Source organism: Rutilus rutilus (assembly GCF_951802725.1).
Source record: "Rutilus rutilus genome assembly, chromosome: 1".
In the NCBI taxonomy this organism is placed as follows: Eukaryota; Metazoa; Chordata; class Actinopteri; order Cypriniformes; family Leuciscidae; genus Rutilus; species Rutilus rutilus.
The window spans coordinates 30,772,731-30,800,729 of record NC_140209.1 but is presented as its reverse complement, the minus strand read 5'-3'; the positions used below and the strand labels follow the sequence as shown (position 1 = coordinate 30,800,729).

Sequence of the window (27,999 nt, the reverse complement as noted above, 5' to 3'; positions counted from 1 at the left end):
CTGCATGGTCCTCTCCCAAACAGGAAACGCAGATGACGTGGCGGTCTCCCTGGGAGAGTGGGGCTCGGCACGAGCCACATGAAGGCATCTTTAAAAAGACGCAGCTCTTTTAGGGGTGAGTGTCGCGGGGCGAACACACACACACACACACAAGAACAGTAATAAACGAAAGGATATAGCGCCGGAAAGCGCAGTAGGTACGGCCGTAGAAGGCGGCGTTGCCAGCGGCTTCAAGTGGCTCGTCCCGCTGAAGTGCTTGCCTCAAACGACGCTTGCTTCCTCGTGATCCAGCGATGTGAGAGCTTCGCTGAAGAGATGAAAAATCAAGTGAATAAGCCTTCTCGAGCTCCTTATATAGAGGCTAGCCACACCCGTCTCGGCGGGAAATGGCTAGGAGGGCGCGAAGCGTCCTCATTGGCCTGACGTCACCTCAGGCCTCGCTCGATAGGCTTATGCAGTTGCCGCAGAGCAGCCAATGAGCGAGCAAGCCGTCTCGCCATAGCTTAGCACTGCCGCAACGCGTTTTACATTTATGAAAATTAAGGATAATTTTTTGCTTCAGTATTTCGTGAAAAGAGACTTTTCCCGTAGCGTTTTCTACAAAAACGCAGTACGAGAGGACTCTCGTAAGAGAACATTATATTGTAAAGCCAAGGGTCAAGAGCCCAACTAAAGCAAATACTGATCTCTATCATGGTGATAATAACTTTATTATTTTCAATAAAACACTAAATATCTGTTAATTCTCAACAATAACTTTTGTACGAAAGAAATAATGTTAAACTGGTTTGTAAACTGGTTTCACACTCAGGTGTTGCTGGAAGTCAGTTGTAGTTCTTGTGTTTCTCTTTTTTCTGTTCTTGATTCTCTGTCCTTCAGTGATTCTGCTTATCAGGTGTTCATCAGTGTCTCAATTCACTCACTTCTTTTCATTCACTCTGTCAAGTGGACTATATCAGTGAACTAATGTAGTGAATAGTGAATGAGGGTATAGGGTGTGATTGTGAAAACAGCCTCTGAGTGTCGATTTTGAGTACTGTTGATTTACAGTATACTCTATTCATGTAGGCTATTTTTGTTTTCTTTGGTATATTACTGTTTTAATGGAAAATGGTATGATATTGTCAGAATTTGGCCTCATTTTACAGCAAGGGTTAACAGTGTAGGCTAATATATGCTGGGGACATTCGGCGAAATGAAATTGAGCGGAAGTACGAAGTCTGACGTAGTCAGGCTAGTGATTTACATGAAGAAGTCCAAAAAGGTTAAAAGCTTTGTGAAGCTTAGAACTGAATCGGTCATCGTGATTCAGTCCAGACGCTACACGTTATACTGTATATGGACCTTGGAAAAAAGTGTAATAAATGTCATTAGATTCTGTCCTCTTATATTAATGTTGCTTTTATGTTTCTTCTTATACTTGTTTTTGTGTACTGTATAGTTGATTTATAAATGTTTTTTGTTGTCATAAATTAACGGGATTTTTATTTCTCTGTATTTTATCAGGTTTAGGTTCAGTGAAGATGATGATGATGATGATGATGATGAAGAAATGAAGAAGTCTGTAGTAAAATTCCTGCTGAATCTCAGTGTTGCTGCTGTAGAAAATGTCACAGTTACAGGAACAAGATTCTCTACTCTGCTGTCATCTGTGTGCAGTTACAAAACCTTCCCTTTTGATGAAGAGTGGGATGATTATGCTGTTTATCAGAGTGGTTTCCTGCTGGATCTTTACTCACATGTGAAGAACTATGAGACTCAAACAGGCAGGAGTTTCCTTCCAGCATTACAGTCAGTTTTCCAGTTACCTGATGTCTGGATCATAGATCTCTCACAGAGAAAGACCTCCGTCCTCCTGGAAGTGCTGAAACTCCAGACAGAGAAGAAACCAGTAGAGCTGAGAGGATGTTCAGAGGAAGAGAGAGAAGTGAAGAGTTTCCTTCAGTGTCTGCCCTACATCTCACAGCTGAGGTATATGAACTTTTGGATATTCACTTACTGTACCTACTTCTCAATCAGTTTCACTTCACTGTATCTGCATCTGTTTATGGAAAGATATGCGTTATATTCATTTAAAATCGTTTTACAATGATTAAAGTAATAAATTATTTTTTTCCCTTTCATCCGATGCATTTATTAAACTATTTATAACAAAGGAAGCTGAAATTTGTTTTCAAGCACAAATAGAATTTCTGAGTTCTTGTCCTTGTCAGAATTCTGGGATCATTTATCTCTGTTTATAGTATTTTTTTCTTTGGGAAACAGGTTTGACTTTAGGAATATCAGTGATGCAGTGAAGTTTCTTCTGAGACTCTTGATTAAAGCAGCAGAGACTGAGACATTCTGTCCTCTTATATTAATGTTGCTTTTATGTTTCTTCTTATACTTGTTTTTGTGTACTATATATTTTATTTATAAATGCTGTATGTTGTCATAAATTAACAGGATTTTTATTTCTCTGTATTTTATCAGGTTTAGGTTCAGTGAAGATGATGATGATGATGATGATGATGATGATGATGATGTAGAAATGATGAAGTCTGCAGTGAAATTCCTGCTGGATCTCTGTGTTGCTGCTGTAGAAAATGTCACAGTTACAGGAACAAGATTCTCTACTCTGCTGTCATCTGTGTGCAGTTACAAAACCTTCCCTTATGATCAAGAGCGGAATGATGATCTGGTTTATCAGAGTGATTTCCTGCTGGATCTTTACTTAGATGTGAAGAACTATGAGACTCAAACAGGCTGGAGTTTCCTTCCAGCATTACAGTCAGTTTTCCAGTTACCTGATGTCTGGATCATAGATCTCTCACAGAGAAAGACCTCCGTCCTCCTGGAAGTGCTGAAACTCCAGACAGAGAAGAAACCAGTAGAGCTGAGAGGATGTTCAGAGGAAGAGAGAGAAGTGAAGAGTTTCCTTCAGTGTCTGCCCTACATCTCACAGCTGAGGTGAGAGAATCTACAACAACTTACAGTGTCAGTCATTTGGAAAAAAAGAAAAGAAAAACAAAACAATGAATCATAAATTGAATCAAGTGTGACCAACAAACATTACATAAGTTTTCGAAATTCCCCCCAAGTGACGCAATCCTAGAACGAAGCCTGTGCGAGACGTCAAACACGTCCGTCTAGTGCATGATTAAATTCTAAAACAATGGACAATATAGCGCAGTGAATGGAAAAACACGTTCTGTGTGAACTGGCCCTAAGAGTCTTTAGATTTTTTACACATGAAATACAGTGCATTGTTAATTTCTTTTTCCAATTGTAATGAGTCATATTAATTAATCTAGTCTTTTTAATCAAGTATTTATTGTATTTTTCAGCTGTTCTGAGCGGTGTTTGTTAACTTTAGTTAAAGTGGTTCAGCTCAGAGAGAATCCAGAGCTGGTGACTTTACTGTTGGAGGTTCTCGGCTCCTCCGTCAGTCTGGAAGGAAGTTTACCCAGTAAATCCTGCAGGTCTGTGGGAAGAGTCTTACGTTTCTCTTCTGACAGACTCAACCTCTCTCTAAAACCTAAAGCCATCTCTCTAAGAGGAACAAGGCTTCTCTTCAGACACATCACACACATACACACACTCAGGTACAGACAGGATTATTAATAATCATCTCGAATATTGATCTTGATTAATTTCCCTGCTAATATTTACAGTGGGTATTGTTTTGTTTAGGCTGAGTGGTGATATGCTGCTGAGAATAGTGCAGGTGTTGAGGTCAATGAGGGTTCACACTCCTGTCACTATTAATGAACTCACACTTGATCTGAATGATGAACGGCTGTCAGAGAGGAAGTGGTCCAGAGTCCTGAGCAGTTTGGCCATCTTTCTGAGACTCTGGACTGTCCAGTATTTGAACCTGACTGAATACAAGATGGCGTCTGTTTCTCTATGTGTCCTACTGTGTCACCAGGGCCCAGTGATTCTCAGGTATTAGACTATAAGACACATTTCAGCAGTGTTTGACCTTACATTTATCATGGCATAGAAATAAAACATTGAATTCTGTGTGTGTAGACCATCTAAAGAGAGTCTCCAGAAGCTGGTTGAATGTGTGTATGAAGCTCAGGAAGAGGAACTGACTCAGCACTTCCTGCAGAAAGTGGGCGGAGATCTGACTTCCTGTTCCTTGAGCTGGGAAGAGCTTCACTATTTCCTGCAGCACAGAATTCAACAAATCTCTGTGAACTTCAGAAAGAGCAACATTCAGTGCAACATCAGAGAAATGCTGCCATTTCTGAACAGGATTCAGTTTAAACGGTAAGCTATTCAATAAATTATTTCTATCTCAGAAACACTTTAGAAATGATATAAAACCTCTAAATGAATGGCAAGATTTAAAGGTTTTATTTTTTCATATAAAATCTCGAACTGAATAAGAAATGATACAAAGGATCAATCTTTAATCATGATGATTTGTGTGTGTGTGTACAGGATGAGCTCTGTCTTCATGCTGTCTGTAATGACCGAGATCTATGAGAGCGGCTCTGTTGAGTGTGTGTTCAGTCTGTTGAGTTCAGTGAAGAACTACATCACCCTGCAGAGCAGAGATCTGGACTCTGTCCACTGTGCGGCGCTGCGCTTCACACTGCAGCACTGCACTGCAGTTTCACTCGACCTGCTGTGGACCTCCATACCAGAGGAAGAGCTGGAGAGCATTGTGCCTCTCTTCAGACATGTCTCCCACATTAGGTCTCGCTGCTTTTCTCTGGAGAGGCTTCTCAATGCGAAGGCTGCGTTCTTCCTTTACCAGTCCTTCTGGAGCATTAAACACTGGAGTCCAGTGTATCTGATATTAAAAATATATTTTGAAGAAATAAAACTATATAGGCCTATATTAAAAACTTTTTAGTTTCTAGTTACAGAATGTAATGATAAATGGCAATAATCCCTGGTCTCAAAGATCCTATAAATGGAAACAGGCGTGGACAGTGTTGTATGATGTGAAAGTCGAGATATGCAGCCTTTCATTTGAGAAACTCCTTATTTCTCTCTTCTCCTCTTTCTCTCGGCCTGTTTCTTACATTCAACAGATTTTGTGTCATACAAAAGCCTTATGGATAAAAGCTTGTGTTATTTTGCAACTACTTAAAGACAAATTATTTTGTTAGTTGTATTTTATAGGGAAAAAACTGAATTACATACTTAGTGTTTTAAGATACTGTGACTCTTAGCTGGTACTGATGTTCCCAGAGTCTGTTGTTGGGGTGTGTGTGTGTGTGTGTGTGTGTGTGTGTGTGTGTGTGTGTGTGTGTGTGTGTGTGTGTGTGTGTGTGTGTGTGTGTGTGTGTGTGTGTGTGTGTGTGTGTGTGTGTGTGTGTGTGTGTGTGTGTGTGTGTGTGTGTGTGTGTGTGTGTGTGTGTGTGTAATGTGTGCCCTTGTTTATATTACATTGTGGGGACCAAATGTCCCCATAAGAATAGTAAAACCTGAGATCACCTACATTGTGGGGACCAGCCAGCGGTCCCCACTTTTCAAAAGGCTTATAAATCACACAGGATGAGTTGTTTTGAGAAAGTAAAAATGCTGAATGTTTCCTGTGATGGGTAGGTTTAGGGGTAGGGTTAGTGTAAGGGGACAGAATATACAGTTTGTACGGTATAAAAACCATTACGTCTATGGAGAGTCCCCACAAAGATAGTGAACCAGACGTGTGTGTGTGTGTGTGTGTGTGTGTGTGTGTGTGTGTGTTCATGTTTTTCTATCCCAGTGGGGACTTCAACCTGAATGCACAAAGACTCATGGGGACTCGTGTCACAGTGGGGACCTAAATTGAGGTCCCCATGGGTAAACAAGCTTATAAATCATACAGAATGAGTTTTTTTTTTTTTTTTTAATGTAAAAATGCAGAAAGTTTTGTGTGATGGGTAGGTTTAGGGGTAGGGTTAGTGTAAGGAGATAGAATATACAGTTTGTACAGTATAAAAACCATTAAGTCTATGGAGAGTCCCCACAAAGATAGTAAACCAGATGTGTGTGTGTGTGTGTGTGTGTGTGTGTGTGTGTGTGTGTGTGTGTGTGTGTGTGTGTGTGTGTGTGTGTGTTCAGTGTTGATGATGATGTGTGTGTGTGTGTGTGTGTGTGTGTGTGTTCAGGGTTGACAGGCTGCTGTTACTGAAGATGCTTCGCTGCTGCAGTGTCTCTGATGTCCAGCAGGAGTTTTCCTCAGTTCTGCTCTCCGTCCTGCAACACAAGCTGGACTTCTCCTGCCGTTCTGCTCTGGATTTGACAACAAACACACACTCTGAGACTCTACATCTGACCACTGAGGACTGCCGTGTGATGACCACAGTCATTCAGAGAGCTCACACACACACACACACACAGCTGATTCTACAGGACTGTGAGATTAACACAGCTGGAATGGACCAGCTGTTCCCAGTGTTACATGCTGTGAAACTCTAGTGAGAAACATCAACAGATTACATTCATACACAAACAGACAGAAATCTAATATAAATCTAAATGTAAATCATCTCTTTCTCTGTGTTTCAGCTGTGATAAATCTCTGCTGCTTCAGTTTCTGGCTCATGTGAGTCCTGAGGAAGCGGAGTCTCTTTCTCGAGCTCTGGGTGACGAGGTGGACCTCAGTCAGACTCCTCTGGAGCCGCAGGTCTGTCGAGGTCTGGCGCTGATTCTGGAATATTCTGAAGGACTGACTGAACTGGATCTGAGTCAGTGCCGTCTCACTAATCCCAGCCTGGATCTGCTGCTCCCAAACCTCCACAAAGCACAAAACATTGAGTGAGTGACTGAGACACAAAGAAGTATGAAGTATAATGTAATATTTTTGCATTTTATCTGATTTGTTTGTTTGATCTGCAGTTTTAGTGGCAATAGCATCACTGACACTGGGGCTCAGAGAATCTACAGTATCGTCTGTCGCAACAGTGACATAAAGACAGTAAGGTGTGTGTCTGAACGTCACAGAATCACATTCCCTTCTTAAGTTATTTGAGCTGAAGTCTTACAGTAGCAACAAACATGAGGCTTAAAAATAAAACTGTGATCTCTGAGTTGAAGTGATTTCTCTTTTATTCAAGGCCATTTTGTTTCTGCTTTTCCTTTGATATCTACTACAATTTATCGTTCATTTAAAAGAAATTAAAACATTGGAACAATTTATGTCTATAAATCTGAATTCTGTTCATTATGGTGTGTTTGTTTCAGCTGCTGTTTCTAATATCAATGTGTGTTTGTATCTGTAGGCTCTTTAACAACAGAATTGAATCCAGAGAGCTCTTCCTTACAGACCCACGATTTGAGATGTGGTGATGATAATAAACTCTCTCTGGAATCAACAAACAGGCGAAACAACCAATGCAGATCTAGAGAGATGAGGCTCGTGAAAAGGTAACAGGTGTGAACACTTTTGAAGAATCGGCCCAGCAGAGTCCCAGAGATGAATCTAGCTGCAGATTTTATTCCATATTCATGTTTCATCATCATCTTCAGTCATAATCTGTTGCATTAACTGTGTTTTGTAAAATGACCAAATCCATCTGTAAACTTTCTTTCCTCTTCTCCATTCTTTTATATTATTTTTGTCATGCAGGGTTATAGTTTTGAATATCTGTTTTTATATCTGTTATTTTCAATTTAGTCTAGATTTCACTGTAATTTAGTTTTAGTGTAGTTAATACTTTCATAGTAGTCATTCATAGTGTCATTTTTCTCAGGGACAGTTTATTTAGTTTTTATTTTATTTTTAGTATGTGTATTGTAGCAACATTGACATCCGGCCAGCTGCTTTTCAAATTAAGTGGATCATGAGGATGTCGAACACATCTTCTTTGTCCTTAGGAAGACAGCTCTGGTTATTATTATTCCCTACGGGGTAACTCACCAGCGCCAGGGTGACTGGAATCCCCCCCAGTTCAGCGTGAACTCCCCGTGACTTTATAGACTCTTGACATTCCAACGCACACACACAAACACACTCTGGACTTTGAAACAGAAACCCACTACAGAAAAGGACTTTTTACCCATAAAGTCACTCTTAAATGTACTAAATATATCCCTTTTTGTGTTAAGAGGTGTGTGTAAACCATAGGAAAGCATATATGTCCTACTGTAACATTAATAGAACTGCAAATGCCTATACTAATGCATAATAATGTATCTTTGCATTGCTACAACGTCTATATTCTATTTTTGATATCTCTGAAATCCTCTCCAGCTAACGGAGTTGAATTCCGATAGCAGAATGCAGTGATGCGCATTGTTTTATACATTTCATATGTCTGGAGCAAATCCTCTCAAGTTAAATTCCCTCATGACTCATTCCAGTGGGCGTCGTCCACCGGACAAAGGAACCTTTTCTTTCGAAATACTCTAAGATGATTCGTCCCCCACGGAAAAGGGGACGTGGGACACTGCTCACGGGACACTGATAAAAGTCCAAACTTTCAGTTTCTTCTCTCTCTCACCCCGCTCTCTCACCCTTCCTCCTCTTCTCCACGCGCAGCGCTTCTCCTCCCAACGGAACCAGCTGGACCAGGCCTTCTCCTCTGGGATGCATACCCTCGCGTCATGTAGAAGCTGCCGTTCTTTGCAACTAAGTTATATATTTGCCTCTCCCTTCCCGGGAGATGAATCTTATTTTCTGGTAACGTTACATTCAGTGAGCCTTTTAAGCTTCCCGCGACACCGGAAGACGCAGCACAAAAAGGACACCGTCCGCGCTTCCTGCCTCTCAGCATCACTCGAACAGAAAACAAACTTGCAAGTATATCTCTCTAAAAGCTGATTCCAGGTGCCTCTTGAAAATTAGGTTTCTGTCTGTAATAATTACCAGCTTTTCTTTCTCTCTCTCTTCTTATTTTCTCTCTTTCATTTTATTCACTCTGATCACGTTATCTCTTATGTTCTTGTATGTTTAAATGTTTGTTCGATTTATTGTTTGCATTTTTACGTACGTTTATATTTGTAGCTCATATAATCTCTCTAGTTTACATCTATTAAAATCCATTTATACTTTAACTGTCTCTGTGTTTGAAACCCCACCTTAAGTCAATGAAAAAAAAAAAAGATCTAAGCTACACGCTTGATAGTATAGACTACTTTGAATAGTTTTAATTCATAAACTCAGAAAGTTTTATGTTCGTGGCCAGAAGATAAACTTTCTTGGAGTTTGTAAACGGGATACCCCTTCTTAACTGTGACAAACTTACATTTATTCGCTGGACGAATGACTGATGACCAAACCAGTTACAGAACAAGGTAATCTCGAAAATTGATAAAGTAAATATATATATGCGATTTATTAATTATGACCATGATTTATGATTAGTAATATTTCCAAAATTCCCTATATTCTTGAGCTAATTCGCATTGACCCAGAGTCAGATGTACAGTATTTACGTTACAGTATGTTTTCTAAAGTAAATATGCCAACTGGAATCGTTTAAAATAAAAACAGGGTTAAATATTTAAACGAAGTCTTTCAATCCAGTGTTTTTGCTATAGAGGCTTTTTCATGTTTAATTCAGGCAAGATGTAAAGGTTTCAAGTTTGATATGTCATGTATCAAAACCTAAAATTAATTGGTCTATTTTAGTATGTTTTGGAGTCATGAAAATCTATGTTAGTTTAATCTTCATTTTTAGTGAAAATGTTTTCTTTTAGTTTTCTTTAATGATAATATGGATTTCTGGTCTTTTTTCCCCTTTGTCTTGACAAACAAATGAATGAACAAAGCCAAAGCATGCATGCAGCTTTCAGTCCTTTTTCAGTCCTATTCCTGTATGTGTGTTATCAGCATAATTTGAATGGATGGATGATAGATTTTATTATTTTTGCAGAACTGTTTGTAGATGCTAGAATTACACACTTCACCTAAAAAAAAGAGCGAATTGAAATACTGCCATAATTTTTTTTTTGTGAGTGCTAAAGATGCTTTTGATATATTTAATTTTCAATTTCAATGTATTTCCAGTAGAGGGCAGCAATGATTTGTGAAAGTGAAAGGAAAGTGAAGTGACACAAAGGCCCAGTTTGGTAACCCATGCTCAGAATTTGTCTGTAGGGGTAAAATCTTTGCGTGGCAGGGGGAGCTGCCACTCGACCAGTCACGGATATATGCGCCTGCCACTGCTTTATATGCGCCGGCCACTCGACCAGTCACGGATGTACGCGCCTGCCACTGCATATATGCGCCGGCCACTGCTTTATATGCGCCGGCCACTCGACCAGTCACGTATATACGCGCCTGCCACTGCTTTATATGCGCCGGCCACTCGACCAGTCACGGATATATGCGCCTGCCACTGCTTTATATGCGCCGGCCACTCGACCAGTCACGGATATATGCGCCGGCCACTCGAACTTACACAATATGTACGGTTTAAAAAAACAATCAAATGCAGCGCGCGTCTCGTGGATCGCGCCGGCCAGACCAGCCACACAATCTCTCACTGTTTACATCTATCAGATTAACAAAAGCACACATACAGTGCAATACATATCTTATTTACCTGTTTCTCAACTAAATCTTATTTTTATTCGCTCTTTTTACCCGGGATGCGCGGTCGTGGCTCTGTTAGCGTCGCGCCGGCCATACCAGCCACACCAGCCACACAATCTCTCACTGTTTACATCTATCAGACACCCCTAATGATACACAAAAGCACACATACAGTGCAATACATATCTTATTTACCTATTTCTCATCTTATCTGTTTTTTTATTTGCTCTTTTTACCCGTAAGGGAGCGCGCTCATCATGGCTATAAGCGAAGCGTCGCACCAGCCACACGATCTCTCGCTGTTAACGGCCACTACCAGCCACACGATCTCTCACTGTGTTTACATCTTTCAGACACCCCTAATGATACACAAAAGCACACATACAGTGCAATACATATCTTATTTACCTATTTCTCATCTTATCTGTTTTTTTATTTGCTCTTTTTACCCGTATTTATTTGCTCTTTTGAAGCGTCGCACCAGCCACACGATCTCTCGCTGTTTACGTCCACTACCAGCCACACGATCTCTCACTGTTTACATCTTTCAGACACTCCTAATGATACACGAGAGCACAAAGACAGTGCAATACATATCTTATTTACCTGTTTCTCAACTAAATCTTATTTTTATTCGCTCTTTTACTCGTATGGGAGTGCGCGGCCGTGGCTCTGTAGCGTCGCGCCGCGGCCATACCAGCCACACCAGCCACACAATCTCTCACTGTTTACATCTATCAGACACTCCTAATGATACACAAAAGCACACATAAAGTGCAATACATATCTTATTTGCCTATTTCTCATCTTATCTGTTTTTTTATTTGCTCTTTTTACCCGTATGGGAGCGCGCTCGTGGCTACTGGCTAAGCGAAGCGTTGCACCAGCCACACGATCTCTCGCTGTTTACGGCCACTACCAGCCACACGATCTCTCACTGTTTACATCTATCAGACACTCCTAATGATACACAAAAGCACACATACAGTGCAATACATATCTTATTTACCTATTTCTCATCTTATCTGTTTTTTTATTTGCTCTTTTTACCCGTATGGGAGCGCGCTCGTGGCTAAGCGAAGCGTCGCGCCAGCCACACGATCTCTCGCTGTTTACGGCCACTACCAGCCACACAATCTCACTGTTTACATCTATCAGACACCCCTAATGATACACAAAAACACACATACAGTGCAATACAGATCTTATTTACCTATTTCTCATCTTGGTTTTTTATTTTACGCGTACCCACCAGATTTCGTCATGAGTCATTTTGTACCCACCACTTAACTTCCGTCCATATTAATTTGACTTTTGGTTCGATTTTTTTCATCGTTTTCAGTGGTTATGTGGAGCAATATGAGAGAGAAATTTGGTAATCATTGTCTGACCCAACAAAAAAAACACTATAATATTCATTTTATTTTATTTTCCGTGTTCGCATTTATGAGGGAAAAAGTTTCAGTTTATGGTTACGGACGTGCAGCGCTCTGAAAGCGGCACTAAAAGACTGCTTTAAAACTTTCACAGAGACCTCAAACAGAACAGCTGCCTTTCTTTAAAGTGAATTTCGTTTTGTATTAATTATATCTTAATTTTAATCAATGTTTCATGAACCAATTGCCTGGATTTAATATAGCTATAAAAAGTAGGCTAAATATAGCAGAATCATACGATGACGCATTGCTGCCACATACATATTATTTTTTCACCTCAATTATGTCTAATAACGAGATCTTATGTCGTTTTAAAATAACGATGCATTTTAATTGTTTATTAATGAACTAGTCTTTTCTAAATCAGTGTAGGCTGCCTGCATACATATCTCCACATCTCCGCTGTAATGTAGCCTAGATGCGCCTTTCATACGGACAGGATTACATAATCAGATGGTAGCTACCGTATTTGCTTTCGATTGGATTTTTTTTCTTTGGTGGACATTTTTTTTCAGTAACTTTATAGTTATATTTCTCATGTCTGTGAGGCTTGTCTATACACTGTTTGTCAGTTCATTTTTGAGGCGCGCTCCAATTCACAGAGATCATGAAAGCGCGCCCTGTTCGTTATTTTACAGAAGGCACACCGTTTTCTTGTTGTTGTGAGTTTACACAAATAAAAGTAGTTGCGACTGATGTATTATTATATTCTGTATGATCAGAAATGGAGTATTTTAAGTTGTTTCCACTGTTGATAGGAAAATGCGAGTGATGGCACCGGTGCCTCTATCCATGTCATAGTGCGCGCTCCACACTCCGCACAAACACTTGGATATGCGCTTCATAATAGCAAACATTTATCTAGGTTAACGTTAGAGCGAGCGGCCATGCCAGACGGATAATCCTCTTCATGTTTAACTAATCAAATTCTGTTGCATTTTATTGCGGCAGTTTGAAAAGGGCGGCTGAAACACTTAGCCTATACAGATAAACGCCAAACGCTGGTGTTTTTCTTTAAACAAATTTGTTTAGGCTTTAAAATAAATATTGTTTATGGGCTAATTAATGCCACAATAATTTATTTATTTTATTTGTTTCTTTGAATACCATTGAATATTTTCATTGAATGCATTGAATATTTGCTATGCACCGCTATGCCATCCTCCCATAGAAAGACACGTTAAGAGCCACCTATTTTCTTTATAATAAAGGGTTTCTATGAAAGGAAAACGCTTAATGTATAATTAAATGCATTGCGTTCATATTCTTTATCACTGAAGCTTTTTCTTTACTATAAGGGTGTATTATTCCATTAAAAAAGGACTGTTTATAAGGTGACAATCCGTTTTACATCTTGAATATTTTTGTATTGTATTGTTATAAACACGAAGATTGACATTTCGTTAAACATACGTTAAAATACACACAAGGTGTAAAAAAAATAAACAAATTAGGCTATGTTCTGTTAGATGTTCTGTTAATTATATCTCTAGTTAATGAAGATATAGCCTATTAACAATCATTCATATCATTACTTTTACGAAGTGGACGAGCGGAGCGGAATATTCAGAAATGCGCTCTCCACTCAGGAGCTCTGATCGGAACAAACCCGAACCTCACTGTCTGCTGAACTTGCACAGAAACATCAAAATATAACCAGCTTTTTAAAATGTTTTTTAAAACTAAACACTATTTTAGCACAAATTATGAGCTTATTGGCGATTTTTTTTTATAATTATTGACAAAATTAGAATATAGTAAAAGTTTGTTTGTTTTTTTTTTTTTTTTTTGAAACTTTTGGGTGGGCTTGTTGAAAAGTGGGGCCGTGCCTGAGCTACAGGACATCGTCTTCCAAAACATAACCTGCGCGAAAGAGAGAAAAAAAATGAATGCGTCATTGTACCCAGCACTTCTGAAAATGCACTTCCGAATGCGTCTCTGTCCCCAGCACATTTCAAACCAAACTGACGCCCATGACTGTATGTGTGCTTTTTGTGTATCATTAGGAGTGTCTGAAAGATGTAGCCTAAACAGTGAGAGATCGTGTGGCTGGTAGTGGCCGCAAACATGCAGCGAGAGATCGTGTGGCTGGTGCGACGCTTCGCTTAGCCACGAGCGCGCTCCCATATGGGTAAAAAGAGCAAATAAAAAAACAGATAAGATGAGAAATGGGCAAATAAGATATGTATTCCACTGTATGTGTGCTTTTGTGTATCATTAGGAGTGTCTGATAGATGTAAACAACAGTGAGAGATTGTGTGGCTGGTATGGCTGGCGCAAAGCTAATGGAGCAACGAGCGCGCACTCCCATATACGGGTAAAAAGAGCGAATAAAAAATAAGATTTAGTTGAGAAATAGGTAAATAAGATATGTATTGCACTGTCTTTGTGCTCTCGTGTATCATTAGGAGTGTCTGAAAGATGTAAACAGTGAGAGATTGTGTGGCTGGTAGTGGCCGTAAACAGCAAGAGATCGTGTGGCTGGTGCGACGCTTCGCTTAGCCACGAGCGCGCTCCCTTACGGGTAAAAAGAGCAAAAAAAAAAAAAAAAAAAAAAAGATAAGATGAGAAATAGGTAAATAAAATATGTATTTCACTGTATGTGTGCTTTTGTGTATCATTAGGGGTGTCTGATAAATGTAAACAGTGAGAGATTGTGTGGCTGGTGTGGCCAGCGCGAAGCTAACAGAGCCACGAGCACGCACTCCCATATACGGGTAAAAAGAGCGAATAAAAAAATAAGATTAAGTTGAGAAATAGGTAAATAAGATATGTGTTGCACTGTCTTTGTGCTCTCGTGTATCATTAGGAGTGTCTGAAAGATGTAAACAGTGAGAGATCGTGTGGCTGGTAGTAGCCTAAACAGCGAGAGATCGTGTGGCTGGTGCGACGCTTCGCTAAGCCACGAGCGCGCTCCCTTACGGGTAAAAAGACCAAATAAAAAAACAGATAAGATGAGAAATAGGTAAATAAGATATGTATTGCACTGTATGTGTGCTTTTGTGTATCATTAGGGGTGTCTGATAGATGTAAACAGTGAGAGATTGTGTGGCTGGTAGTGGCCGTAAACAGCGAGAGATCGTGTGGCTGGTGCGCCGCTTCGCTTAGCCACGAGCGCGCTCCCTTACGGAAAAAGAGCAAATAAAAAAACAGATAAGATGAGAAATAGGTAAATAAGATATGTATTGCACTGTATGTGTGCTTTTGTGTATCATTAGGGGTGTCTGATAGATGTAAACAGTGAGAGATTGTGTGGCTGGTGTGGCTGGTATGGCCGGCGCGACGCTAACAGAGCCACGACCGCGCACTCCCATATACGGGTAAAAAGAGCGAATAAAAAATAAGATTTAGTTGAGAAATAGGTAAATAAGATATGTATTGCACTGTCTTTGTGCTCTCGTGTATCATTAGGAGTGTCTGAAAGATGTAAACAGTGAGAGATCGTGTGGCTGGTAGTGGCCGTAAACAGCAAGAGATCGTGTGGCTGGTGCGACGCTTCGCTTAGCCGAGCGCGCTCCCTTACGGGTAAAAAGAGCAAAAAAAAAAAAAAAAACAGATAAGATGAGAAATAGGTAAATAAGATATGTATTGCACTGTATGTGTGCTTTTGTGTATCATTAGGGGTGTCTGATCAATGTAAACAGTGAGAGATTGTGTGGCTGGTGTGGCCGGCGCTAAGCTAACAGAGCCACGAGCACGCACTCCCATATACGGGTAAAAAGAGCGAATAAAAAATAAGATTAAGTTGAGAAATAGGTAAATAAGATATGTATTGCACTGTCTTTGTGCTCTCGTGTATCATTAGGAGTGTCTGAAAGATGTAAACAGTGAGAGATCGTGTGGCTGGTGCGACGCTTCGCTAAGCCACGAGCGCGCTCCCTTACGGGTAAAAAGAGCAAATAAAAAAACAGATAAGATGAGAAATAGGTAAATAAGATATGTATTGCACTGTATGTGTGCTTTTGTGTATCATTAGGGGTGTCTGATAGATGTAAACAGTGAGAGATTGTGTGGCTGGTAGTGGCCGTAAACAGCGAGAGATCGTGTGGCTGGTGCGACGCTTCGCTTAGCCACGAGCGCGCTCCCTTACGGGAAAAAGAGCAAATAAAAAAACAGATAAGATGAGAAATAGGTAAATAAGATATGTATTGCACTGTATGTGTGCTTTTGTGTATCATTAGGGGTGTCTGATAGATGTAAACAGTGAGAGATTGTGTGGCTGGTGTGGCTGGTATGGCCGGCGCGACGCTAACAGAGCCACGACCGCGCACTCCCATATACGGGTAAAAAGAGCGAATAAAAAATAAGATTTAGTTGAGAAATAGGTAAATAAGATATGTATTGCACTGTCTTTGTGCTCTCGTGTATCATTAGGAGTGCCTGAAAGATGTTAAACAGTGAGAGATCGCGTACGTGGCTGGTAGTGGCCGTAAACAGCGAGAGATCGTGTGGCTGGTGCGACGCTTCGTTGAATCGCTTAGCCACGAGCGCGCTCCCATATGGGAAAAAGTGCAAATTAAAAAAAACAGATGAGAAATAGGTAAATAAGATATGTATTGCACTGTATGTGTGCTTTTGTGTATCATTAGGAGTGTCTGATAGATGTAAACAGTGAGAGATTGTGTGGCTGGTCTGGCCGGCGCGATCCACGAGACGCGCGCTGCATTTGATTGTTTTTTTAAACCTTACATATTGTGTAAGTTCGAGTGGCCGGCGCATATATCCGTGACTGGTCGAGTGGCCGGCGCATATAAAGCAGTGGCAGGCGCATATATCCGTGACTGGTCGAGTGGCCGGCGCATATAAAGCAGTGGCAGGCGCGTATATCCGTGACTGGTCGAGTGGCAGCTCCCCCTGCCACGCAAAGATTTTACCCCCTCTCGAATTTGTCCTCTGTATTTAACTTTGTCCGAGTAAAACTTGATTTAGTTTTTATATCTTCTAGTTATTCCGGAATGTTATGGTACTGAGGCATTTTAGATATAATGTATTACAAATGTTAACAGGACGTTTACAAGGTGTGTCATAGCCTACTAGCCTACTTGACTGGTTTTCAGATGTATTTTTGATAACTTTTGCATTCAATCCTGTGTTGTATTTATAGCTTTAATAAACTGTTACTGATTGAAATTAAATCTGACATTTTCCGTATTCGTGTCATATCCAGCATACGTTCATTTTGAAATATAATATTGTGCTAGACTTGAATAAAAGTTTTCCTGAATTTAAAGCTACTGAACTTAGTTTTTTAAAACAAATTTATCTGATTTTAGCAGTTTTTTTGAACAATATTCTAAGGTAGAGAAACAGAGGACGATCTGATCGAGATGCACATAGGAGAGACGATAAGGGCACTTGTGTTTTCCTCTTCAGAGTTTATGATCGCTGTTGCCATGACGATTCCATTTCCACAGACATGCTGGAACAACGGCTCCAATCACTGAAACAATCTCAGTGTTTTTCAGTTGATGTTGAATGTGTCTGTATGAGGGAATCTCAGTAGGACGACTGAGAGCTTACAGAACATAAAACATCTCAGCATCTTTGAGAAAGAGATGAGCAGCTGTTGAAGTGTCTTCCATACGTGTTCACTAATATATTACACTTCACTGAGGTTTGTTTTGAGGAGAGAAACGTTTAATATTTCTGCACATTATAGCCTGTAGATTTAAAGAATTTCATTTCATTAGAAGAACGATTCAAAATGTCAATTAGCCATTTTATGAAATCACTTTCATCATTTTAACTCATTTGATCTGTTTTCATGTACAAGATATTGGTCTTCAGCACCAGCAAAGTACTTTTGCATTTATGAAAATCACACAATATTGAGAAGCTTTCTCCAAATCAAACACATTGTAAGGTCATAAAGAGCTGGTTCAGTTCGACCAGAACAGATTTCCTTAAAGGAGAACTCCGGTCAATTTTAACATTGAGCTCATTTTTTTGTACATTTGGAGTGCTGTCAGTAGGCTACAGAGAACAACGACAAAAATCGGTGTTGCCTACACCGAGTTATCCTCTTTTTAAAATTTGCACCCTGTTGACTTCAATGGGGCAAGTTTTAAACCTGCTTTTAGCCTCTTAACATCCTTGATGTGTCATTACAAGTGCACAGGTCATGTGAGTGATTCTTTCGGAGTGAACGCGAGTGAATCTGACTGCAGTAGATGTGAAAGATATTAATAAAAATGATGTTTATTCAGCCAGTGCACATACCTGTATTTACATCCTGTTTTCGGTCGAAGTCCACAGTAGTCAATTGTCGAGTTCACGCGCATAGGTTTAGTAGCCTACCTATGATCACGCGCGTGAACTCGACAATCGACTACTGAAAGCAAAAGACAGTGTGTTTAAAAATGTTGTGAATGATTTTAGCAGTTACGTCTCTCATCTTCAGGCTTTTAACCTTTAACTAATATTGAAAACTGTAAAACATATGCAGTTAATGTAGTTAATGCAAATGAAATGCAGTAAATAAAGTTATTAATCTAAATTCTAGTTTTCGATTCCGAAACGTTTCTCTGATGGTTTTGTTCGAGCATCATTTGTTGGGAGTCTGTCTTTAACTCTTGGAGAAGCAGAGAGTCCTGACCGGCTCTTCAATGAATTATTCAGCTTCTCCACTTTGACCGTCTGTGGGCTTGTTTTTAAAGTCTTCTACAACCTTCATTTGCTTTCAGAGACCCAGCAGGTGTTTCAGCACAAACTGGCTTCTCGTACTCTGGGTTTTCTGGTGTATTTGTATGTGGGAAAGGATTGTGTGGCACTCTGACATTCTTATACAAAAGCTGCAGGAACTAGTTACTGCTTCCCAGTGTTTATGTAATCTCAAGGTTTATGTGTATTTTTGGAGTTATGAGTGATTGTTCAATCCCATCCAATAAAACAATATTTGTTATGCTTTTTTGGAGTCAATTAGGGTTTGACTTACAACTGCTCACTTTCTAGGTCAGACAGTAAGTTTACACATCTATTTACAAATACTACAATACAATTTTTTTTTTTTTTTTACACCATTTGAGAGCAACTTTGGGCTCTATGAGGTTCATGCTTGAAACCAAGGGTTAGATCATTATTTTTTGAGTCACAGATACTAGGATACATATTGTCCAAATGTTGCTCCAACCAACAGAGTCTGAACAATGCAACAATGCTGCAGATTTGTTTAGAGTTCCCAGCATGCATTTCTGCATGAATAAATCATGTGGTTACTTTTATAGGATCCTTTTACTCTTTGCTGGCTGTTAGTTTCTTGTTGTGTGATGTTCAGAGTTCATCTTTTTACATGATTATGTATATTGATTGTCAATTTTCATGAGGTTCATGAGGTCCCTGTGTGTTGTCTTAAGAATGTAAATTATTTTTTTTTATTTGCATTTCCTGTGTTAGATAATCCAGTACAGTGTTGCCTTTGTTTAATTATTTGTTTGTTTATTGTATCTTATTAGGAAAGGAAAGTAAATATCTTTAATAGACATTTTCTGAAGTCTTTTGCTTTTTAGTTTTTTTTAATTCAGAGGAAAGATCCCAATAATCTCACACATTTCTTCATAAAAAAAAAAAAATCTGAATAATGTATTAAATTGTGCTCCCAAAGTCTGCAGTTTATATTTTATAGCACAATATCTCCTGAGTGATCTTAGGTGTTTTAGTAGAAATGTCTGAGACAAAGATGATATGATTCATTAATGTCTCCTGAACTACGAAAGAGAAATAACATTATATATATATATTTTATTTATTTATTTTTTCACACCGTGCAAGTGAGTTATTACATTTAAGTCATTTAAGTCATATACAGCATGTATATCATATACATATGATATACAGACTTTTACAGTAAAGTCATATGGATTTGAAATGACATGAGAGTGAGTAAATGGTGACAGAATTTTCATTTTAAGGTGGATTGTTCCTTTAAGTGACAGTCATTCGTAGGGAAGCACACTCTTTATGTTACTGTGGCACAGAGCTGATTAATCGTCCTCCTCATGAGCTTCGCCCACAGAGCACATCCCTCTCTCCTCGACCCATTTCAGTTTCTGCTTTCATCTGCTCTCCTCTCGGGAAGGGTGAATTGTCTCATATTGTCTTAAAGCCCTAAACACGAAAGCAATCTGCTCAGCAACTGGTACATCAGACAGCATGAGGCTTTCCTCTGATAAACATTGGCAATGTTTGATTGCATAACATTTTAAAATGTCTATTTTTAAGAGTGTACTGGGGGTTTTAAGGCATTATTCTCTGTAATGAACAATATAAATGGTATATTTTTTGTGAATATATTTGAGCTGTGGACTTGCTACTGCTAATAGATGTGTGTGTAGCAGATCTAGGCAGGTTGAGCTGGGGAGGTGGAGGGGTTCAGAGGAACTCTGATAGTTTACACTATTTAAATGTTGTGCAAGCAATCTCATTGGCTGCAGGATCAGCAGAAGCCAATCAGCTTGTGCCATGCGGTAATGATGTGATTGCTTGCAGATTGCATGTAAAGGACCGATCAGCCTGCGCCATTTAGAGTTTCATGACTGAACTAGATATGTAAACTAATTCTAATATCAGAAGGTACATTGACTGTTTACCTACTGGATATCAACTCAGTTTTAGATGTTATTTCATATTCAGGTCAGGTCAGGTCTTCTATAAGTCCCCTGGTTAGAGGTTGCAGGACTGCTGTAGTTTGATGGCAGAGATGCTGATGTCTGCAGATGTTTTAGCTAATGCTGATGAAGCTATAGAGCTTTCAGCCGTCATGATAGATGGATCTTTCTAACCTTCATCTCTTTTAAATTCAGTGAAAGTGCAGATTATAGAGTCCACTTACAGCTTCACCTTGCCATGAACTTTCACCTGATTACCTGATGTACATCACCCTACAACATAGAACAATGCAGTTCATAGCACAGCAATAGTGTCAGGAAATTCTTTATGAACATGTATTGCAGTCAAATATGGCTGTTATAATGGAACAACAATTAAACCAGCTGTGTTTGTATATTTCAGTGAAAGCTTCTTGATAATGGTATTATAGTGACGATAATGGTTTCACTCCAAGTTTGAGTCATGGATATGTCGGTAGAGGTTTATGTGTGCCTTTATGATCCATATAGAGTCATTTGATGTGAGCAATAGGGCTATACGGCCAAAATACAAGCATCATTTTGTTCTTTTGTGGTTATATTTGCAACTATTGTCTTGCAGTGCCCTGCCATCAGTCATCCCGTCAAATTAATTCCCACCTCAGCCGACCGTTTCCAGTGAGTGACCACTGATAAATAAACCTGTCTTTAGCTTCAGTATAACCTGGCTCTTTATGAACATACTATATGCCAAATAATGACATACAATTTAATTTATTTAGTGTAGGCTATTTATTTAATTATTTATTTATTTATATACATACACACACCCATTATACACACTTATTATATATTTTCCTCTTTGTTCCAAATGAGTGTGTACTAACTATATATATATATATATATATATATATATATATATATATATATATATATATATATATATATATATATATATATACTCATTATCTCCATAATAATTTTTCATGATTCTTATAGCAAAATCCTCCAGTTTCTTGGTTCCTCTAGTCTAAATGCTCCATCTTTCACATCCTGAGGGTTTTGCCTGTTTGCATGAGATTTGCTCTGGCGTGACTCACAAACACTTTCGACTCAGATTTGGACCATGCTGTATTCAGAGGAACCCAGAGAGCCCCAGGCCTTGAAATATGACATGCTTCCACATCGCCCAACTCACATCTGCTCCACAAAAAAAAAATCTATTTTCGTGGGACAAGCTTTAATCCAGAATGTCATAAAAACTCTTTTTTATATTTAATAATAACATATTTCCAAATGATAATTAATTATTTTTTAATTGGATATCAATTATGGTGTAAAGTGGATGTTTCCTATTGGTGGATATAGACAACTACTTTATTTTAACTTTTCTTTCCTTTTTTAAAATCTATTATTTGTTGTTTTTGAACGTTTAATATATAAATGTGCAAGCATTAATTTACAGCATCAGGTTTTGTAGATGTTACTGGTTTGTAGATGTTTGTAAAAAAGCCATTTGTGATAACAGCAAAAACAATCAAGTTGGTTTCAGAGACACCACTACAAATACATCACTTGTAAGTAAATGCAGTCAATTTTGATTTCATGTTGCATTTAAAGTTATGGTAATATTGTTAGGAATGACACTGATTTTGATGACAGTATGGATGAGTGTAAAATAATACTATTTTCATGGCGTAATTATCAATTTGAAGTGAATATAATGCAGGAATGCTCACAAAGACCCATGCTCAACATTTTTTTTTTTTTTTTTTGACATATGAAGTGTGCAGTGAAGTGCATTAGTCCCACTACATGCACTCACACATGAACATACATACACACACACTGGGTTTGCCTCTCATGCCTGAAATATTCATTCAGTTGCATTATGGGATGTTTTAAAGCAGCCATGCATGCTGAGGGTGGACAGAGGAAGATTCCTGGCCATTTTTCACTCAACTTTCCTCTGATGTCTGTCTCTCACATAATGAAGAAGATCATGTGGGTATGATTTAAATTAGCTGGCTGTTCAAGACACAATCTGGATTCTCAATGAGCTGCCAGCGAAGAACATCCAGCCCTGTGCCAATGATTCTCACTAACAGACGTGTGTGTGCGTGTGTGTGTGTGTGTGTGTGTGTGTGTGTGTGTGTGTGTGTGTGTGTGATGTTTTCAGTCCTTTAGGAAGTGAGATGTCTTTATTCTTTCTATTAGACACCACGCACTGTTCAAAAGAAGCTGTGAAATTCATGATAAAATGTGACTACCATATTTTTTAAGGGGTAAAGTGCAAACTTTTTTTTTTTTTAGGTTTTACAGCTTAAACTCAAATGAACTGTAAGAAAAGTAACTGATAAATGTTAATAAAATACTAAAATAATGCTTTGTACTATTATAATATACTGACGTTCATAGCTTTTCAAAATACTAATATATAAAGATATCACACAAATATAAAACAGTCACACATTAAAATAATGCAATAAATATTAATTTAACAACACAAGATGTAACAGTGTAAATTCTGGCAATGAATTGGTTTTCCACTGTAAATTATATAGGATTACTTCTTTTTCACTTCCAAAAACTGTGAATTCAACTGTAAAATCACACAAAATCTCTTCTTACTTGAAATGTGCTGGAATTGGATCATGACATGAGGTTGAGGGAGCTGATAAAAAAAATGGCTGCATTTGTGATCATGAACGTAAGAAAGTAAATTTAAGGTTTATAGTTCTATAGGATGTTAAATGTAACCCAAATGAGAAAAACCGGCCTGTTAAGTTGCAATATGTTAAGATATAAAAAGCTGCTCTCTAGAAATGTGTTACTTCCACTGGGAGACACTAGTTACTTGCTCCATTGTGATCTACCGGAAAAGCTGTAGGAATACAACCTGTCCATTCTGACTGTTTGCTAGCTATGACCTCTTTTTTGTCATGAATTTTAATGAGGGAAGGCCGTTCTGTCGCATCAGTGTAGTCCGCATCAGTTCTCCATCTGGCGCTGAATAACACGCATCATTTCCCATGTGGCAGCAGAAAAGAAAGATGTTTTTCTAGGGGACGAGGTTCTACAAGATCTTCTGAAACAGGCTCTAATGAAACATGATGTTCATTTAACCATAACACTGTGGGAGAGAATGAGTTGCACCCGCTGATAGTGTCATTTATTTGCGTAAGATGTTTGCGTCGCTTTAACACTTAATTCACTGAAGAAATTATGCAAATCCGACAACAGTGAAAATGCGCCCATAAAATCTGTGCTGAACTCAAGTTGCATGGCGCAATTCCCCATCTTGTGCCTATAGTTAAACTGAGTTGTGGGTGGTTAGTGAGTTTCACCAAAATATTATAGTTATGGGTAGGCTACTTCATCAATGTAAGTCCATGGGATTTTTTTTGCAGAAATCATAAATCAGAGGGTTTAGCACAGATTTCCTCAAATCTCTTAATTTCAGTCTGTAGTACAAAGTTACACTTTACTATATACTGTTAGTGGTTTGTTCAGATCTATAAACCTAAAGTATAAACATTAATATGCTTAAAAAAAAAAATGCTCAGAAACAGAACTGGTTCAATTTCTAGTGCTGTAAATATAACATCCATGCTTTTAATATATTCATGATTTTGACCTTTTTGTTTTTATTCTTCCTTCAGGTCTTGGAAAAAAATAATGCAGTCATTTGCTTGTATACAGCTGACATATAGAGCAGAAATATGAAGCATTTAAGGTCTTTATTGATTTTTCTCTCCCTCCAAAACCCCCTTACTGGGATGATCAAGTGTGAGCAGCACCGCCTGACTGAATACAGGACTCAAGGGATTGCTGCCTGACAAGATGTTAAGCAGAGCTGTCCAATCACATACACACACACACACACACACACACACACACACACACACACACACACACACACACACACACACACACACACACACAGTCTAGAAGTAAAAGGTTAAGTCACATTTGCACCCAATGGACTGCTATAATGCACATAAATCACCCTTGAGACATGCAAGCTGCTTTAGTTTCAGATTTCATTTGCATTTGCTCCACTCCGTGATGTCTTTGCTATCTGCAATTAACATTAAAAGAATATCCAGAAGGTTTTATAGCAAAGGTTTGGTACTTTAATCTCTAAATAAATATTGCTAATGTCTGAAAAATATGAGAATGCTTGCACATGCAAAACCCATTCTGGATGGTTAAGGCATTGCTAGGTCCATCCTTAAGTCTCCATGATATTCTGGTCCTTCGTATGTTTTATTGTCCACCGGACGCAAATTGAAAATTTGAGCCCTTAAATGAAGGTTCACCCCAAAATGTCAGTCTCAAATGCATGTCATTCAAATGCATTTAATTGTCTTTCCTCTGCAGAACAAAAGTTATGTCATGATAACTCTCAAGTGTTTTTTTTTATTAATTTTTTTATGGTAATGGGTATGGCAATGTTGATATGTCTGGTCATGGTGTAACTGTAACAGATCTGCTGTTAGTAAGGGACTTGCTACTGGCCACCAATACATGCACGACATGAAAGTGCGTATCTATAGCACGAATGATATTTCTCGTATCATTTATACGCCAAAACGTGTTATTGCGTTCAAATGATACGCCCTGTAAACCCCTTGAGTAGGATTGGGGTGAGGAGAGCGTGCATATTACCCGCCATAAAGTGCGTATCATATGCACGCGAAAACTGCGTATCATATGTACGCAAAAACTCATTTTGGCGTATAAATGATACGAGAAATATCATTCGTGCGATAGATACGCACTTTCATGAGATCGGGCTCATATTGGCTTGGTGGGTTTCTGAAAGTGCACTGTAGCCTACTGCCAAGGCAAATTCTGACCAGGGTTGAGCTGTGAGCTCAATCAGCTCATTGGCTACTGATACAACAGGAACCAATCAGCTGTGCCCTATAGAGAATGATGTGAATGTACAACCCGATCTCACGGCAATTCGTTCGTATTTTACGAAGTGGCTAATTAGTACGAATTCATACTACCTCATTTGTACAAATTTGTACGATTTTTGCTTAATCGTACATATTTTACGAGTTGCTCAATTCATATGAATTTGTACGAATTACCTACCTCTGACCCCACCCCTAAACCTAACCATCACTGGGGTTTAGACAAATCATATGAATTCGTACGAATTGTTCGTGAGATAGCGTTGGAATGTAAGCAGGTTGAGTGAAGGAACTATTAGCCTGAGCCATCTAGACTTTCAAGACAGAACTATATATATTTTGAAGACAAAACAATATTGGACTTTTATTGTGCGTGCAGTGCACACACACATACACACACACAAAAAAAACATTTATTTTCTCAAAATATCATCTTTTGTGTTCCTTCGAAGAAAAAAAAACTCATAGAATGACATAAGGGTAAGTGTAATTGGTGATAGTATTTTACCTTTTGAGGGAATGATAGAGTACCTTAAACTCATTTTCACTGCTTATGATAAACAATAGACCATAAGTCAGTCGTTTCGAATGAAAAGTTGCATGGAAAAACTGTGGAGTTTTGACTCAATTTGATCAGACTTTATCCTAAACACCTGCTATATCTGTAGAATGGACTTGTGGGTACGGAAAGTATTCAGACCCCCTTAAATTTTTCACTCTTTTTCCTCATTATTGTACACACAGCACCCCATATTGACAGAAAAACACAGAATTGTTGACATTTTTGCACATTTATTAAAAAAGAAAAACTGAAATATCACATGGTCCTAAGTATTCAGACCCTTTGCTGTGACACTCATATATTTAACTCAGGTGCTGTCCATTTCTTCTGATCATCCTTGAGATGGTTCTACACCTTCATTTGAGTCCAGCTGTGTTTGATTATACTGATTGGACTTGATTAGGAAAGCCACACACCTGTCTATATAAGACCTTACAGCTCACAGTGCATGTCAGAGCAAATGAGAATCATGAGGTCAAAGGAACTGCCTGAAGAGCTCAGAGACAGAATTGTGGCAAGGCACAGATCTGGCCAAGGTTACAAAAAAAATTCTGCTGCACTTAAGGTTCCTAAGAGCACAGTGGCCTCCATAATCCTTAAATGGAAGACGTTTGGGACGACCAGAACCCTTCCTAGAGCTGGCCGTCCGGCCAAACTGAGCTATCGGGGGAGAAGAGCCTTGGTGAGAGAGGTAAAGAAGAACCCAAAGATCACTGTGGCTGAGCTCCAGAGATGCAGTCGGGAGATGGGAGAAAGTTGTAGTAAGTCAACCATCACTGCAGCCATCCACCAGTCGGGGCTTTATGGCAGAGTTGCCCGACGGAAGCCTCTCCTCAGTGCAAGACAAATGAAAGCACACCTGAAGGACTCCAAGATGGTGATAAATAAGATTCTGGTCTGATGAGACCAAGATAGAACTTTTTGGCCTTAATTCTAAGCGGTATGTGTGGAGAAAACCAGGCACTGCTCATCACCTGTCCAATACAGTCTCAACAGTGAAGCATGGTGGTGGCAGCATCATGTTGTGGGGGTGTTTTTCAGCTGCAGGGACAGGACGACTGGTTGCAATCGAGGGAAAGATGAATGCGGCCAAGTACAGGGATATCCTGGACGAAAACCTTCTCCAGAGTGCTCTGGACCTCAGACTGGGCCGAAGGTTCACCTTCCAACAAGACAATGACCCTAAGCACACAGCTAAAATAACGAAGGAGTGGCTTCACAACAACTCCGTGACTGTTCTTGAATGGCCCAGCCAGAGCCCTGACTTAAACCCAATTGAGCATCTCTGGAAAGACCTGAAAATGGCTGTCCACCAACGTTTACCATCCAACCTGACAGAACTGGAGAGGATCTGCAAGGAGGAATGGCAGAGGATACCCAAATCCAGGTGTGAAAAACTTGTTGCATCTTTCCCAAAAAGACTCATGGCTATATTAGATCAAAAGGGTGCTACTAAATACTGAGCAAAGGGTCTGAATACTTAGGACCATGTGATATTTCAGTTTTTCTTTTTTAATAAATGTGCAAAAATGTCAACAATTCTGTTTTTCTGTCAATATGGGGTGCTGTGTGTACAATAATGAGGAAAAAAAAATAACTTAAATGATTTTAGCAAATGGCTGCAATATAACAAAGAGTGAAAAATGTAAGGGGGTCTGAATACTTTCCGTACCCACTGTATAAAAACCCAGAAGTATATGAACTGTTTAACACTAACATGTTTCATCACATTATTATATGGGTCACTGTTCGTTCATCATACTGTATACTACTATCAACACTCCTTGACAGTTGTACTGATGTATGCTATAGCAAACACCACTAATGAGTGTAATGTAACTGTTCATTTTTGATATTATAGAGACCGACATGCTTGACAAGCATTGACCTATTGCAGAACAATTTGAATATAACATTAACCTACATTCACTACAGCTCAGACTGTTACCTGAATCCTCAGAGAGAGAGAGAGAGACGCGAGCTTGAATACAAATCAGACTCTCCGTTGCGCACACGCGCATTCTCTGCAGCC

At 39.1% G+C, this 27,999-nt stretch overlaps 1 protein-coding gene across 1 annotated transcript in view; it reads left to right on the top strand.

Moving 5' to 3' along the window:
• The window catches only part of LOC311304575 (uncharacterized protein), a gene marked incomplete at its 5' end in the record, with an annotated part of 75,869 nt that extends 66,630 nt beyond the window's left edge, over positions 1-9,239 (top strand). Inside the window, 10 exons of the mRNA XM_084431684.1 lie at positions 1,507-1,971; positions 2,473-2,949; positions 3,327-3,584; positions 3,673-3,927; positions 4,015-4,257; positions 4,432-4,689; positions 6,093-6,401; positions 6,493-6,741; positions 6,823-6,906; positions 7,206-9,239. Coding sequence (XP_084287810.1) covers positions 1,507-1,971; positions 2,473-2,949; positions 3,327-3,584; positions 3,673-3,927; positions 4,015-4,257; positions 4,432-4,689; positions 6,093-6,401; positions 6,493-6,741; positions 6,823-6,906; positions 7,206-7,272 — 2,665 coding nt within the window. The 3' untranslated portion in view covers positions 7,273-9,239. The remainder of the gene's footprint in view (positions 1-1,506; positions 1,972-2,472; positions 2,950-3,326; positions 3,585-3,672; positions 3,928-4,014; positions 4,258-4,431; positions 4,690-6,092; positions 6,402-6,492; positions 6,742-6,822; positions 6,907-7,205) is intronic.
• Positions 9,240-27,999: the final 18,760 nt, after the last annotated feature.